Here is a 17,384-nt window from a genome sequence, read left to right as displayed (position 1 = left end):
TCATCTCACTAAGGTGGGCGGGGCTAATGTTGCAATGATGAAGTAGGCGTTGATTTCTTCTGTGGAGGCGGAGTTTCACCTATCTATGACAGGATGAGTCATTCGCTGGGTCTGGTGTCAATAAAAGCTTTTATTGGACTAACGAGGACATTTTCAGTTTTGAAACTTACAGGATATGCTTATAGTACGATGACCTCTGATATATCAAAAGTTAAATAAGGAAAAGTTGATTTCTCAATTCATGACCCCTTTAATATACTGTTTGAGGAAGGGTTTTGTATTTTCATACTTTTAATATTTACTCATATTTATAGATTTCTTCTTGTCTAATATATCAGCTTCTTATACCCTAAATGAACAGCCAACAGTAAAAGCTCATTTCGGTTGTAGTTCTATTAGTGCAGCTCTTTGATTCCAAATATGTTTGCCAAAATACTGGCAGGAGGAACGAGCTGGACGTGTTTCTCGTGCTCTACTTCTCTTACTTCTTTGAGAAGAAAGCTCTGGAGAAAAGACCAAAGTCTCTCGTGAGTTTGAATTTGGAGCCGGGCCTGAATTAAGCCTTATGAAAAAGCATGAAATTATTAAAGGAGCAGTGCTTAATTACTGAAATGGCACAATTAAGATGTGCATGTAAGCTATCAGCAGCCTAACACAGCATGTCGTCCTTTACAGAGGCAGATGACTGCAGTAACATGCACTGTTAAACATTTTAGTGTGAAATTACAGTATATTCCAGGTTAATTACATTACTTTCACTGTAATTTCACAGCAGGTGAAACAGTCAAGTGTAGTCAAGTAAACAAGCTGTGAGTTTAAAGTACTGGAAAACAAACAGTACTGAGTGTATGTTTGCAGTTATACTGATGGGTGACCTTTGAGAGGCGGGGCCTGAAGGGCATCCAGGTGGTGATTGGCCGCTTGTTTCGCTCAGACAGCTTTAACCCCGCCCTGAATGAATCAGAAGATCAGGAGTTCACAGAAGTCTGAGGTTGTGGACCCTGACAAACAGCACTGAATAATAGATAAGAAAGTGTCCACTCGATGGAAACACAAGAAAACTGGGTAAAATTAAAATATAGTCATGTTTGACTAATGAACTAATTATGACTTATTATTATTATTATTATTAACTAAAATTATTTAATATTATCTTTATTTAATTAAAATATATTTAAATTTGTATTTAGTATTTAAAATTTGATTGTTTTAATTAAATATTTTATGGTTTTATTATATATATATATATATATATATATATATATATATAATTTTTTTTTCCTTAAAAGAAATAATAACATTTATGACTAATGAAACTTATTTCATAATATTTTTTATTTTATTCAGTATTCTTATTTAATTAAAATATATTTAATTTTAAAATGGTATTTTTTCATTAATTTTTTTTTTAAATTATTTTTAGTAAATATTGTTTAATTTATTTTTATATACACTATTTAATTATTTTATATTATAATATTTTATTTTTAAAATGCATTTTAAAGAAGCCTGGCTTCTTTAAAAAAAAACAAAAAAACAATCATTAATTTATGGAAAGAAAATAATAATAATAATAATAAAATCCTTTTAACACCAAAGAATAGTAGAACCCAGATTAAAAAAAAAGTTTTGATACACATTTATACTAAATTTGCTTGAAAAATGCACCTATTACACTATATTATGTAACTTTATTTATTTAAAATGTATAAAATGTATATAATGAGCGAGTACATCATGAGCCCATCTTCCAAACCATATTTTTGTCTTATCCTGTAGTGTCTAATCACTATAATAAGTGTTTATATTCAGATTATGTTGGACGGAGTGACTCCGGAGAGAAGTAGATCCGGCTACAGTGTTCTTCTGCAGTTTTAGTGTACTTTTAATGAAGATATCTTAGAGCTCCTCTATGTGAGGTTGTTGCAAGCAACTTGATCGACTTCTGTGCTCAAGCAACTGCAAGTGAAGATTTATGCTTTTACTGGCCCATCTTCTCTTTCATCCTCTCACTCTCTGTCTCCTGACCTTTAACCCAGGAAGTCAAGCCGGCGCTCGGCCCTAAGCAGTATCATAACCCAGCGTTCCCCCGCTCCCTCACCTGTTTAAGGGCTTCAGATGTCGTAAACTGCCCTGCTCTCTTAGGTAGTACTTAATCATGCTATGGTTGAATTATACTTGTACTGTAAATGCAAACTATTTCGTTTTTTTGTCGAGCAGAATAAATGCAATACATCAATCATCAATGCATTGAAACTACCTTTTGTGTGTTTTTATATCATGCAATTTTCTTTCACTTATTTTTGTTGGCACTATCCACAGGGGTTGGCTAGAATCATATTTAATAATGAGAATAAATAACAATTTGTTCTACTTTTCTGGTCCCCATTGACTTCCATAGTATTTTTCCTAATCAGTGGAAGTCAATGGGGACCAACAACTGTTTAGTTCCCAACATTCTTCAAATGAACTTCATGTAGGTTTAGAACAGCTTGAGAGTGAATAAATTTTTAGGTGAACTATCCCTTTAAATTCAAACCTCATAAGAATAATCAACACATCCTTATGTTAGCGGATGGATATGATTCATGGAAAAATAATCATTGAAAATATGAAACCAAGTATGCACATTTGCCTACATGGATAAACAAAATGCGCTACATTACTTTTCTCCTGTATCAACTATTAGACTAATGGTTTAGTGATTTTATAGTATCAGCATTTGTGGTTAAAAAGTATATAAATTTTATTTTTTTAGAAAATGTCCGATGGTTTCTCTAGATAAGACTCTTATTCCTCGTCTGGGATCATGTAGAGCTCTTTGAAGCTGCACTGAAACTGACATTTGGACCTTCAACCCGTTGAACCCCACTGAAGTCCACTATATGGAGAGAAATCCTGGAATGTTTTCCTCAAAAACCTTCATTTCTTTTCGACAGAAGAAAGAAAGACATGAACATCTTGGATGACATTTTTAATTGTCAAATTTTAATTGTGAAGTGAACTAATCCTTTAATTGGCGGTAATCTAAGATGCCACAGCTAATAATCCAGGTCTGTGAAGTGAGAAGAGGGAGTTAATTGGTTACCTTTGGCAAGCACTCAAGATCAGGAAACACGAGTCCAATTATCCCAAAGAAATTTACTGCTTCATAATGCCTTCAAATGCATCGCATTGTTACAAAAACAAGTGCACTTAATTTTGTTTCCTAGATCGTGGTCAGTAATTGAAGATCATGGCCATCCAGAGAAGATTAAGAATCAAAAACAGGATTATTTATTATCATCTATGATACTGTTGCGCAAAATGTGTCCATTAGGGGGAGACATTGCATTGAGAATTAATGTACATTGACCTCATTCGAGCAGGTAGTTTCACATTTACAGACTCCTTCAGAATACAATTGTTGAATTTTACACTTTTGTTTTAAAATATAAATGGGAATCCATCTTCGCGAATTAAAGATTCGCGGTTCAGTGAAGAAATGAGTCGTTCCAAACGATTCAGTCCGTTCAGACCGGTTTGGGGGGGACAAGTTTAACCTGTTCATTGAAAATAAAATGTTTTACATAATGAAATGTATCTGAATAACTGGAAAGAAAGAAAAATACACGGCTGACACTTAAATCAGACATGGAGTCTTAAAAATAAAACAAGTTAAAACTTTACTCTCTCGCTCGCTCTCTCTCTCCGTCCACGCGCCCATATGGTCGCGCTCTCTGTCAATCATTGCTCAAGCTCTCCCTCCGTTTGACCCGTATTTTCCTCTCAGTCCTGCGGGTGGCTCCGACAGCAGAGCTTCACTTCTTCAGACATATGGCCGAGAGACCTCACGTTAAACTCACCTTTACGAGACGAGAGCAGCTTTAATCGCACGCGGTCGTAGACTCGACGCGAAAGCGACCTATTTTAGTGTACAGAAGTGCGCGGAGGAATAAGCAGACAAAAAGCAACACGTATCCGCTGGGATTTGAGTCCTGTGAGAGAGCGAGCGCGCGCGAGAGAGGGAAGAGTTTCTCCAAAAGTGGAAACAGACGAGGGGGACGATATTTTCCGTTTTCACGAGCGAAGACTAAGGAATTATGAGGAACGTTTGGATGATATTAACCCTCGGCTTGACAGCCTTTCTTTCGGGGGAAAGGGTGAGTTTCAACCGGGAACAATACGCGGTTTGCTGGGGGGTAGTTGAGCGTAAAGTCAAACAGCACGTTATAAAGTAACCAGTCAAACAGTGTTTCTCTGCGCTGATTCATACTGTGCGTTACAATGTGTCAAACGATAAGTGATGTGTTAGATACATGTATCGTGGCAGATGATGTAATGTATCAAGTGTCGCGAATCACAGCAGTGTTTGGCATTGTTGTTTCACATACACCACATTAATACACAGAATTATGATTTAAAAATATAGTGTTGTTAACAAGAATATAGCCTAATTAAGTAACATTAATGAACAGTATTTGATGTTTATGGCAGTTTTGGAAAATGTGGAATGAAGCTTGATAGTTTTTCACAGATGTACTGTAAAATTAATGGCAGAGAAATATATATAGTCAACTTCACCAGAATCTCAGACGCAGTTTTAGGTTTGATTAAACTTTTTTTTTTTTATTGTTGAATTTAGATGAACGCTACATAAATAGATTTACACATTTGTAAATGTGCATTGCTGAGATAAACTTAAAGGATTAGTTCACTTCAGAATTAAATTTTCCTGATAATTCACTCACCCCCATGTCATCCAAGATGTTTATGTCTTTCTTTCTTCAGTTGAAAAGAAATGAAGGTTTTTGAGGAAAACATTCCAGGATTTTTCTCCATATAGTGGACTTCATTGGGGACCAACGGGTTGAAGGTCCAAATGTCAGTTTCAGTGCAGCTTCAAAGAGCTCTACACAATCCCAGACGAGGAATAAGAGTCTAATCTAGAGAAACCATCTGTCATTTTCTAAAAGAAAATAAAAAGTATTTACTTTTTAACTACAAATGCTCATCTTGCACTGTTCTGCGATGCTCCACGCATGACGTAATCATGTTGGAAAGGTCATGCATGACGTAGGCTCCAAAGCGAACGTTCAAAGACCAAGTCAAACACCCTTTACCAAAAAAAAAAAAGGTAAAACAACGATGTCGGAGGATTTTGAAGTTGGAGGAAAAAATGAGATTGAGTTTTTCATGCCTACGTGATTACGTTAATGCGTGGTGCATCGCAGAGCAAGATGAGCATTTGTGGTTAAAAAGTATATAAATTTTAATTTTTTTTAGAAAATAGCCAATGGTTTCTCTAGATTAGACTCTTATTCCTCGTCTGGGATCATGTAGAGCTCTTTGAAGCTGCACTGAAACTGACATTTGGACCTTCAACCCGTTGGTCCCCATTGAAGTCCACTATATGGAGAAAAACCCTGGAATGTTTTCCTCAAAAACCTTAATTGCTTTCCGACTGAAGAAAGAAAGACATGAACATCTTGGATGACATGGGGGAGAGTAAATTATCAGGAAATTTTAATTCAGGACCACAAACCTATGCTTTCAGGCACCCATTTTGTCCGTTCACCAGACATTTCTTGTGTTCAGAGTGTCCAACTTCTCCCTTACAGTGACCAGGTGCCTCTCAGAGCAGCTTAACATGCAGAAGCTGTAAATCAGACACTAACTCTCTCTCGGTCACACTTGGCTCGGTTTGCTGGAATGTGAACACATGCGATCCTTGATGGCTTTCTCTCATCAGAATGGAATATGTATGTTCTGGAGCACTGCAAGTGACGTTCATTAATGTTTCGCAGGTTGCGTTTCTGCCTGCCTTATTATTATACAAATAATTGGCAATGCATGTGATGAACGTAGATCCTGAATAATCCAGTGCCAGTAATTTTTTGATGAAATGCCAGAGGGTTGGCACTCGCGTTTGTAATTCCATAGTTGACTGGCATGCTGGTTTGTACTGTCTCCTCCCATTGATTAGGACCTCAATCACTCACTCACTTTGGCCTAGAGGCATCAAGGCAGAAAGAGACCCAGCATAGATTTTCTATACCAACATCATGTACACAGAGCAATTAAAGTTACCTGACTTGAAACCTCCAGTGAGAACACACCGTCCCCTCAACAAAAAGAAATGGTTTTTCTGCGAATGTGGCATGAGAATGACCTCTGCTTTCTCTGAAATTGTACGCTACGGACCGGTCAGAGTTGTGTTGTCTGCGGTCAGATGTTCGACCTTGTAATTTGCATGATGTTTTGGTGGGAAGTGTGAACACCGCCTTCGTTCGAAATGGAGATTTTATTCATTTAAGGTCACTGCACCCTTGTCTCAAGGGAATCGTGTTTAGAAAGAAACTAGTGTCAGAAATAAACCACTGATACAAACATGTTTTGTCACTATTTTACATTCTATCCAGTGCGTCGTGCTTTATATGATGGTTACATGATTAAATGAATGAAATGCTGACCGTATTCTCTCAGCTGAGGCTGTTTTTCTATTCCTGATTAGCAAGGCGGATGGTCACACATCCGCACTAACTCTGTGTGCTGAAAAATGTATTGAGTCTGCGAGATAAGGGCCCAGAAGTGTTCTGTAAATATTAATGGTTTAGGGTGGAATATTGGCTTTGGCTTATGAAATAATAATAGTGTAACATGTTGTGGCATTTGGCAGATGCAGTGTACAGGTTTTGATTGCAAGTGGTGATGAGTGTGTTAATGAAAACAGATCCGTGAATCAGCGAGGAGGTTGTCAGCACCTTTAAACAGCGAGGAAATAAAACATCTTTAAAAATGACAATCATTGAAACGCAGTCTTTCAAATCAGCTTGGCACTGTTGTTTTGCATGCAATATAAGCATTAATACAAACAAAATTGTGTTGTTTTTTTTGTATAACACTAGCTATGTTTCCATCCACCTTTTTTTTTGTTGCTCATTTTTTTTTTTTTGATATTGCATAAAAAATCTGGATAGAAATGCCAAGATGTGCATAAATTTTAAAAATGCACTCAATTGAGGCGGATACAATAAGAAGACGTGCACATAAACTACGATGGAAAGCATTTACTGAATAAATCCCTCAAAACCTCACGTGACTTTGGCTCAGCAGAGGCTGTGATTGGATAACTGGACTAACCAGCGGACCAATCACATCGCAGCGTCTCAAATGTTGGTTTGCTGGTTCTGAGTCAAAGTCTGTCATCAGAATGATTTGGTTTAATTCCCTCCAGAAGCGTCTCACACGATTGTGTTCCCAAACACCAGCATCCGAGCGCAAGAGAACATGACAGCGTTCTGAGACGCTCTGAGACAAACTCATTTATGATGGAGGGAAAAAGAGCCCGATTGAAGCAACTTACATTTTTATTACTGATATTTTGCACCAATTTCCCTGGAAGTGATGATTTTGTTCTCTTGAACACAGGGAATGGAAACGCTGCTTTATTCACAAGTTAAATTAACAACTTTGGATGGAGACATGTGCTCTGTTATTGTTTTAACGCCTTTCTGAATGAATAAATTTGGAATCTCATAATTCAAAGATTTTCAAAATATATCCAATATTGCATCACACACTCTAAAAAATGCTGGGTTAAAAAACAACCCAAGTTCGGTTGAAAATGGACAAACACAGCGAACTGGCTGGTTTAACCCAGCAGTTGGGTTGTTTTAACCCAGCGAATTGGTTGTTTTATAGGGCTGGGTATTGGCACAAATTTCAAAATTCGATTTGATTTCGATTTACAAGCTTGCAATTCGTTTCGATTAAATTCGTTTTGATTCAATATCGATTATTTTGGATATATATAAGGAACAGTACATATCTTCATTTATTTATATAGCGCTTTTCGATATTTTTTTTACCCAGCCCTATTGTTTTAACCCAGCAGTTGGGCTGTTTTAACCCAGCAGTTGAGCTGTTTTAACCCAGCAGTTGGGTTGTTTTAACCCGGCGAATGGGCTGTTTTAACCTGGCGAACGGGCTGTTTTACCCCAGCGGTTGGGTTAAATGTTTGCCCAACCTGCTGGTAGTTTTATTTAACTCTATTGTTTAAAAATTACTGTATTTCTTGCTTAAAATGAACCCAAAGTATGTTGGAAATGAACATTTATTAAAAAATTTAACGAACAACCCAATTGTTGGGTTAAAACAACCCAACCGCTGGGTTTGTCCATTTTCAACCCAACTTGGGTTGTTTTTAACCCAGCATTTTTAAGAGTGCAGGAATAAATTACATTTTAAAATGTAAAAATGGTTATTTTAAATGATAATATTTCACAATATCACTGTTTTTACTGTATTTTTGATCACCTAAATGCAGCCTTGGTGAGCGGAAGAGACCTTTAAAGGCATTTAAAAATCTCCGAACGGCAGTGTAAATGAGGCATTTTTTTCCCTTCTCCAGCGTGCATTTAAAGTGGACACGTGGGAGAAAATCTTGCATCCCACCTCTCTTCCCTGGAGGGGCTCTTTTTTTAACTGTTCCACATTGCATAATCCTTAATGGTCTCAGCAGGCATTGGGCCGCCAGGCCTGTAAAGGAATCCCAGAGTGCTCTTGTTTTGTCATCAGCCGACTTCTTCTCTCCCTGCAGCTAAGCTCGTCATTATTATTACCCTGTCTTCGGTTACTCCAAAGAACAGTGGCATTATTCTTTATCTTCTTTCCCAGCAGATGGAAAGAATGAAGAGGCAGAGTAGGGGAGGGGAAAAAAGCAGATATGCCTCGCTGTGCTCCGATGGCACATGCCTTGTGCTTGTTTACGTCGGCACCGCAAACATCTGCATCACGTATGTGCGTTCGCTTCAAAGCCGCTCTGTTCAGGGTGTTTTTTTTCCTCCGAGAGTTGGAGGCAGTTCTTTCACAGGGATAAAGTCATGCATACCAGTGGGAATCGACAAACAGCGCAAGCCGAGGAAGCGGTGGAAGAGCGAGTGCTGAAAGTGCTGCTGCTTTGGCCCGGTTACTGTAGACTGTAAGGAGCCTCAAGGGTGCAAAGCAGTGACCCAGAGCCCCCCCAATGTGAACACACAGACTTGTGGGGGAAAAAACCCTCAGCACACGCTGCCATTTAAAGCGCGCTCCTTTTGCTCCCACTCTGACTGTTCTTGCTCTTTATTAGCTTAGCAAATGGAAAGTTCCTTTGGAGGATTGTGGTTTAAGAACAGCGGCTGAAATGCAAGGGGGTTTGCTTTAACTGCTTTCACACTGCAGCTTTTGGGACAGACGCGAATCTGTTTGACGTCAGAGTTTGGTTGGTGTGAAAGTGGGTTTCTGCACACCGGTTAACCACACTGAATTCACGTGAAAAGCAGTCTGAGGTTCATGTGAACTCTTGCAGTTGTTATAAACACATGCCAACCTAAATCACTGAAGTGAATTGTGTTTAAATGCTTCTTTACATGTTCATGTTCACATTATTATTGTGCATATGTTCAGCAAGGATGCATTAAATTGATCAAAAGTGACTTTTATAATGTTACAAATGTTTTTATTTTAAATAAATGGTGTTCTTTTGAACTTTCTGACTCCTGAAAACAGCATTGATAAAAATCTGAGCTGCAAATCATCATATTAGAATGATTTCTGAAGGACCATGTGACACTGAAGACTGTAGTAATGATGCTGAAAATTCAGCTTTTACTGTGGTTGAGACTCAAAAGTACAATATAAAAAGACAGGCAGTCTAGTGAGACGCTGTGCCTGAAGGGAACGTGTGAGATTCATAAGTCTTGTCGTGGCTCTTTCCTGTCTTTTATAATGGGAAAAGATGAAGTGAGTTGATGAGTGTAGAAACCGCCACTGCAGGTTAAATGTAGGAACAGTGTGAGACGCCATCTGTGTGCTGTAGTGTGTGTTTCTCATAGTCTGAAGTTGTGCGTCTGTAATAGATCTGATTCTGCAAGAAATAAACAGCTTGCCTCACCTGAGTCAGTCGTGATTGTGACTGAATTTGGTGCTTTCTGTTCTTTTGCTTGAGTAAACAAACAGCAATATTCAACTTTATAAAGATCAGGGGCCACAAAACAAGATCCTTTTAGCCTAAAAAAAACCACACTTTTAATTTGTATGCTAATTGTTTTGTTAAAGAGTACATTTTCCAGAAATATATATGCCACAGACTTGTGTTACAGAAGTATTTGTATATTTGCATTTAATTCATACATTTTTTAATGCGTTTGCATTTTATTCTTTACTTTAATTGTCATTAATATTAATTTATTTTTGCTTATTTTAATTATTAACATTAACATTTAGCCTAAAAAAAACACACTTTTAATTTTATTTAATTTTATTTTAATAATTATTTCATGTTAATGATTACATTTTCTGGAATATATATGCCACAGACTTGTGACATAAGTATTTGCCTTTTTAACTAATTTTTTTTTTATGCATTTGCATTTTCTTTTCCTCTGTACAGTCATTTTATTATATTTTCTTCTATATAAAATTAATTAATTTAAATTATTAATTGTCATTAATATTAATTTGTTTTTGCTTGTTTTAATTATTAACATTAACTTTAAGCCTAAAAACACACTTTTAATTTTTATTTTATTAATATATTTTAATAATTATTTTATGTTAATGGTTACATTTTCTACATTTGCCTTTTTAACTCATTTTTTTTTATGCATTTGCAGTTTCTTTTCTCTGTACAGGAATTTTATTTTATATATATATATTTTTTTTTTTATTCATGGTAAGCATTAAATTTTTCTTTGAAAATAAGCAGGATCCTTTTAGACTCAAAGTAGTTAGACATGCTGTCAGCAGGTCACACACTGTTTTGATGAACCTGTGAACCACAGATACCTCCAGATTGCTTCTGCTAATATATGTGAGCGTTCTTTAACTTCTATGAATGCACCAAATTAAAATGCACAAATCATTTCACCATTTAACCATAGGTGAAGGTGATATTTTCCCAGCGTGTATTCAAGCGTTTCTTTAATTTCCACATCTCACTGACAAGTGGTTATTATGGGAAGTGTTATAAACCGTATCTGCAGAGTATTTTACACACATTTTCTCTGCATTGTTTTAGTGCATGACATGTGGCCTTGCTTAAAACACACTCAAGCATCCTGGGAGGTTTTTGAGGTTATGTTGAAGAGACTATATAACTTCTGAACTTTCTGAAATCTGGTCCCTTCATCGATTTCACCCACTGATACTGTGGCTGCAACTATATCCAATTTCTTCTTCAGCTGTGTCCACCTGATCAGACCTCGAGTGGGTACATCGAATGGAAAGCGATTGCGGCAGTGAGACAAGCGGCCCAAGAGGAGGTTTTGTTGATCTTTAATCATTGTGGTTCAGAAAGCATACTGACCCTTCGGGAGTTTTGATGTGCTCGGATACATTAATTCGACAGCCCCACGCGCCACCGTTAATCTGGCCTAATGCAGTCTGTTAACACCCGTTTATGTGCTGAAAACTGCATTCTGAGCTCTTTCTCGTCTGGTAGCCTTCCGTCACACTGTTTAAATGAGCCGGTCCAAACGAGTGCGTTGTCATTGTTCGCACGGATGAAATTGACACGCTCCGCACTGAACCGGCCGTCGAGAACCTGACTGTGGAAAATGGTGCTGTTCTGCCGAAGAAGAAAAGGTTCTGTATAGAATCTTAAAGGTTCCGTCAGGCGCTTCATGTGTAGAACCATTTAGAGGTTCCCATTGTGGGATCATTTTATGGATTCAGTTTAAATTAATAAAATTTTTCTTATACTTCTAATAAATAAATTACATATGCACGTTATTTACAATAAAAATATATATGCAATGTATTTACAAACATTTTAAGAAATCATGTGTACTTTCATTTATTTATTTTTAAGCGTTTGAAAAAAGATGCAAAAGTTTTCAAAACCAACATGAATACACAGAGTATGTTGCTAGGCACATGTGTTTCAAACTATAGATTTGTTTTTCATTTCCTTTATTGTGGACTCTCTTAATTTGTTATTGACCCATCCATCACATTCGGGATAACTTGCATGTGTCCCTTGTTATTGCATATAGGCCCCGTAGGACATTAAACGTTGCTTTCTGGCACTGTGAGCTTCCTTTTGTTGTTTTCCGAATCTGTTTCTGCTTTATATCACCGTCGTCAAACTCCTCAGTCTATATCGCTTTGTTTTCTTTTTTCACGCTGCACTGACAGAACAAATCTGACACATTCAATACTGAGATCACAAACATATTTCTGCGTAGTTGTGGCTCCTTTCATGGAAAAACTGACTAAATGTGAAGATGGCTTGTATTACAAGGTATAATTAACTAAGTGTTGACTATACGTTGTGTACACTAATAAACGTCACATGGTGGTTCCTCTTTGGTCGCACTAGACTTCTTTCTGTTACCGTTTAGCCTGACAAACATCTAGCTTTACTGTTCAATTGTGCCTTTAAAGTGTCTGTGTTTCCATACAACAACCAAAATGAGCCTTATCAGCAAACATTAGAGCAGACTGGCTCTCAGTGCTGGTTTGAAGGTTAGTCATATGGCGAAAGGGGTTTTCAATGCATCTGGGACTGGAAAAGGCGACTGGTTCAAACCACACACATTCCTTTTGAATTACAGCAAGGCGAGCAGGGCAGAACAGCGTGTGAGGTTTGGCCGAGATTCGAAGCTTGTTTCTTGTGGTGCAGTTGTCAACAGTCTCGCATGTCCTGATAAACTCTGCAGCGTTGGCGGTCTGACGGGATGAACCATCGCCTCCTCTTCCTCCTATTGCTCATCATCAAAGATTTAAAGCACAGACAAGCTCTGGGACAGGACCTATTTCTGTTTGCCAAAGCTGAATTATTTACATAGAATGAAATATAAATTTAAATTTGGCCAAATGCTTTGAGAATCCTCCCGTTTCTTTTGTCAGGAAGACTAGATATATGTAGAATCAGTTTTCTTTATGAAATATGGTCCAAACTGGAGTTGCATGACTCTGGATAAATTAAGAAAAACAATTTTTCTTCCACGATTCTGAATAGAGAACTAAACAAAATAACATGTAATTTACTAGATGTTCTGACAAAATGTGAATTGCTGCAGTCTATTTGAAGAAAAAAATAAGTTTGAATGAATGATTCAATGACTCACTCATAAAGACTTCACTTGTTTCATTACTGGATAAATCAGCATTTTTGAAACAAATCTGTTGAATGAATGATTCAGTGACTCACTCATGAAGACTTCAGGCTTGTTCGAGTTGCATCTGCGCTGCACAGACCGATTGGCATATATATTACATCAATGTACCGCGATTCAAAAGCACAAGGAGACGTTTGGTCTCCAATTGCTCTCGCGGTACTTTGATGTTATACGTCAATTGGTCTGTGCAGCGCCAGTGCATCTCGAACAAGCCTTCACTTGTTTCATTACTGGATGAATCAGCGTTTTTGAACGAATCTGTTGAATGAATGATTCAATGACTCACTCATAAAGGCTTCACTTGTTTCATTACTGGATAAATCAGCGTTTTTGAACGAATCTGTTGAATGTATGATTCAATGACTCACTCAAAGACTTCACTTGTTTCATTACTGGATGAATCAGCATTTTTGAACGAATCTGTTGAATGAATGATTCAATGACTCACTCAAAGACTTCACTTGTTTCATTACTGGATGAATCCGCTTTTTGAACGAATCTGTTGAATGAATGATTCGGTGACAAATATTTTTTTAACAGTCACTTGTTGCCACCTACTGGTGTAATGATGTAATTGATACAATCTTGATTTGAAGCGTAAAGTTATTTTCAAAAGGTGATTTACTGCTGCTGTAGACATCAGTGTTTATATCCGAACTACAAACTTTTATGCTAGTGCTTCTGTGATCATTCAAGATGCTCTACATCTGCTGTTCACACACAAAGTTCTTTCGTTTCAGTTTCTGTCCTGTTTCTGCAGCTGATTTTTTTTTCGTATTTGATGAATCTTGTTCACACATGAGCACTAGATGGAAAAATGCTGCTAAATTTACAGAAATTGTCATGTGAATTTTATTTGAATTAAAGTACATTAAAAAGTAAAGACTATGCTAGGAATCTCTTATTTAGGAACCCCTAATAAGGATGTGTTGGAAACATTCTGTATCAGTTATTGGCTGATATTCAAAAGAAGTATCATTGAGGCATTTACTTTCATAGTGAATTGATTCAAAGTCAGTAAAGGCTATGTTTGGTTTGATTATTGCATTATCCTGCATGTTTCTTGACCGTATTGTTTCAGTACTGTTCTACTGAAAGACATATATAGGTTTGTTTGTTGCTCCTTTAGCATGTGGCCTGATTTGTGAACCCTAGCAATCCAACTAAGCTCTTGCATGTGCCACTATAACCCTGATGCCTTCGCAAAGCTTTAATCCCTAATGCAACTTTGCACGTGTGTGAAAGAGCAGCATGGTGTTTTATCTACAGCACGGTTTGAAAAAATGACCTGCACTTTATGATCATAGGCTACCAGAATCCACTGCATCTCTTAGTTGATTGATGGATGAAGCGAAACAACAGATGTTCTCGCTGTAGACGAGAGCGAGGCCACTTCAAGCGAAGGTGTTGCTGTTTCTGGAACAGAAATTGTAGGTTGTAACAAGACTGTGCTTTAGTTTGTGGATTAGCCCCACATAATGGGATCAGAAATCACCACCTGCTGCTTTCTCCTGTGGCCTGCATCCCTCTTTCACTTTATTAATATGTGCTACATCTTTTCTCTCCGCCAAAACAACACGAGCAAACCAGATGGATGTCTGCGCCAGCAAAACATCACTTCACCCTGCAATCTAATATCCTGCTGTTCGGCTTTCCATTGAACTTGTTTGAAATGGGACAAAGAGACAACCCTTTCACATTTCATTACTTTTAAGGTCTGTTCTTTTTCACCTCTCTCAATTTTGGGGAAAAAAGTTTTTTTTCCCCATCCCCCCTCTTCCCAAATGCCATGGCCTCCTGACTCCCTTGAGGACAAATCCTCTTAAGGCAAAGGTTGGATGGGAATTCAATTGCGACAGAGTGAGGATTGGAACAGATCAGCCACTGAAGCGTCGAAATCGCCTCCAGCTTTTATCTCGGCAGATAAGGGCCTATTTGCAGTGCCAAGTGATGAACAACTCTGGCAGGTCATCATTTTTGATGCCTATGTAAACGGATGGGCGAAAAACAGTTTGCGTCAGCACAAACTTTCAGGAAAGAACTCCCACTTTTAGATTCCTATGCTATTAGTGAAATCTTACTAACCGGCACTTAGAGGCCAGCTAGTTTTTAAAGTCTTGATTTTGCTTTTGGGGTCTACTAGAATAGGTTTTCATGAAAAAACGGATTGAATGACATTGTTGCGGCACCTCTCTTCCCGTTCTGTCAGAAACGCTCAGTTTAGTTTCTGTCTTTACACTCTAAAAAACACTGGGTTAAAACAACCCAATTTGGACCGAAGGGCTGGGTAATATAGGACAGAACACATGTTGGGTTAATTTTACCCAACAAATTGGGTTGTTTATTTAACCCAGCATAATGGGTTGATTCATTTGTACTGTAATACTGAGATCTTGTGCTGGAGATGGCTCGCGTTCGGCGGGGGAACTGCTAACTTCAGACCGCCGCCTGCATTTCACTCGAATGATCTGCATTTCACAGCCGAAAAATGCTGTGACTGACTCCATAACCTGTCCATAAATAATCATTGTAAAATTCTGAGAACATATTTGAACATCCTTTTTTTTGAATAAAATCATAACATTTTATGTAAGGCATCAGGTGTTTCCATGACGCGAAAAAGACCGACGCAACACTCGTTTAGGTGACTCACATCGCGCCCCTGTATGTTGCTTTGCATAAAATTAAACAATATACAGAACAATAAACGAATTTATAGATAAAATTAAATGTACACAAACCTGTATTTTACCGAAGACACGCACCAATTTGACGGAGCTGCACTGCTCTCTCCTGAAGAGGGCGCAAAAAGCCCGAGATAAATAACTCAACCACAGGGTTATTATGTCTGATCCAGGATCTGAGTAACACAAAAACTACCCAAACACTGGGTTGTTACGTCTGACCCAGGATCTGGGTAACACAAAAACTACCCAAACGCTGGGTTGTTACGTCTGACCCAGGATCTGGGTAACACAAAAACTACCCAAACGCTGAAAAAATAACCCAAAAAATGAGCCAAAAGGCTCACCTTAGGACTTGGGTAGAAAAAATAACCCAAGATTTTTTAGTGTATGAAGCCCCTCCTTCTGAAAAGCACAATGTGCTCTGATTGGTCAGCTGGAGCAGTGTGTTGTGATTGGTCAAGTGCTTAGTGCGTGTTTGGAAAATGTCCTGCCCCTTACCATAACCGGCAGTTTCAACAAACTAACTCAACCAGGCCCCGCCTCTTTATTCTGCATATGAATTATTTAAATGAGGAATATTGTGACGTGTTCGTTCCTGCAAGAAAACTCAAGACCACAATGGAGGCGTTTCAGGGAGTTCAGAAACACTCACACTGATATAGAGAATAACCTTGTAAACGCAGACCTTTTTCAGGCTCAAACAGCAACATTACACACTAAAGAAAGTTGAAGATGTAAAAAACATAATAGGTCACCTTTTGCTACACCGCAGGAGTCCAGAGAGTGTTAGAAAACAGGCAGTGCTCGTCTCCTTAATGTTCTCAGGAAGACATTGTGGCATTGTCGTGTCCTGCCCTTTGTTGCTTTTCTGTTTCAGACTATTGCATGCTCGGGGTTCTCTAACCACTGAGAGGTTAATGAGCTGAAACTAAAGAAGCCTTCCAGAGCTTCCTGTCGGAGAAGGGGAGGCGGGGAAGCAGGCGTGAGACTGGACAAAGCATCCCAAGCTATTCTGCTCCACTTCAGCAGCGGCTGAAATCTGGATTAAATTAAACTTTGAACTGGCAGCTAATTTATACATCATTGTCCCTCAGGAAGCTTGAAGTTTTTAGGGGTTGTGTGGGGTAGTTTGAGCACAAAGCCCCGGCCTAATGCTGATGGAAGACAAGCCTTTATCAATGCAGACTCAGGGAAACTCTGTGAGAGAGGCTGGGGTTTGTGTTATCTTTTAATCTCACAATGCCACATTTTGACCCTCAGTCCCAGTGCATTATAGGAAGGAGCTTTGTATGATTAAACAAATCATGCCAGATCTTCCTTTTTTTTGAAGAAGAAGAAGAAGTGAGATTGTTGTTGTGATGCCCTCATGTCAGTGGCGTTAATATTACATCAGAGATGGATCGAATTCAATAGGCCTTTTTATCTTGGATAATATGTAACTGACAGTTTTACCTTTGTCAAGGCCTTTTCAGTCGGTGTGTTGAAAGGGTGTGACACTTTCCACATAACAATTTGCAGTAAAATAAATGGCAGGACTCAACAGTAAGAAGAGTTC

At 38.1% G+C, this 17,384-nt stretch overlaps 1 protein-coding gene across 1 annotated transcript in view; it reads left to right on the top strand.

The window, feature by feature from the left end:
* Positions 1–3,754: 3,754 nt before the first annotated feature.
* The window catches only part of sdc2 (syndecan 2), a 31,777-nt gene continuing 18,147 nt past the window's right edge, over positions 3,755–17,384 (top strand). The window contains exon 1 of the mRNA XM_051873295.1: positions 3,755–4,142. Within this exon, the coding sequence (XP_051729255.1) occupies positions 4,083–4,142 (60 nt within the window). The 5' untranslated portion in view covers positions 3,755–4,082. The remainder of the gene's footprint in view (positions 4,143–17,384) is intronic.

This window comes from Ctenopharyngodon idella, chromosome 19 (assembly GCF_019924925.1).
Source record: "Ctenopharyngodon idella isolate HZGC_01 chromosome 19, HZGC01, whole genome shotgun sequence".
NCBI lineage: Eukaryota > Metazoa > Chordata > Actinopteri > Cypriniformes > Xenocyprididae > Ctenopharyngodon > Ctenopharyngodon idella.
Note: the sequence above shows the minus strand (reverse complement) of the source record. Positions and strands in the feature narration are given on the sequence as shown.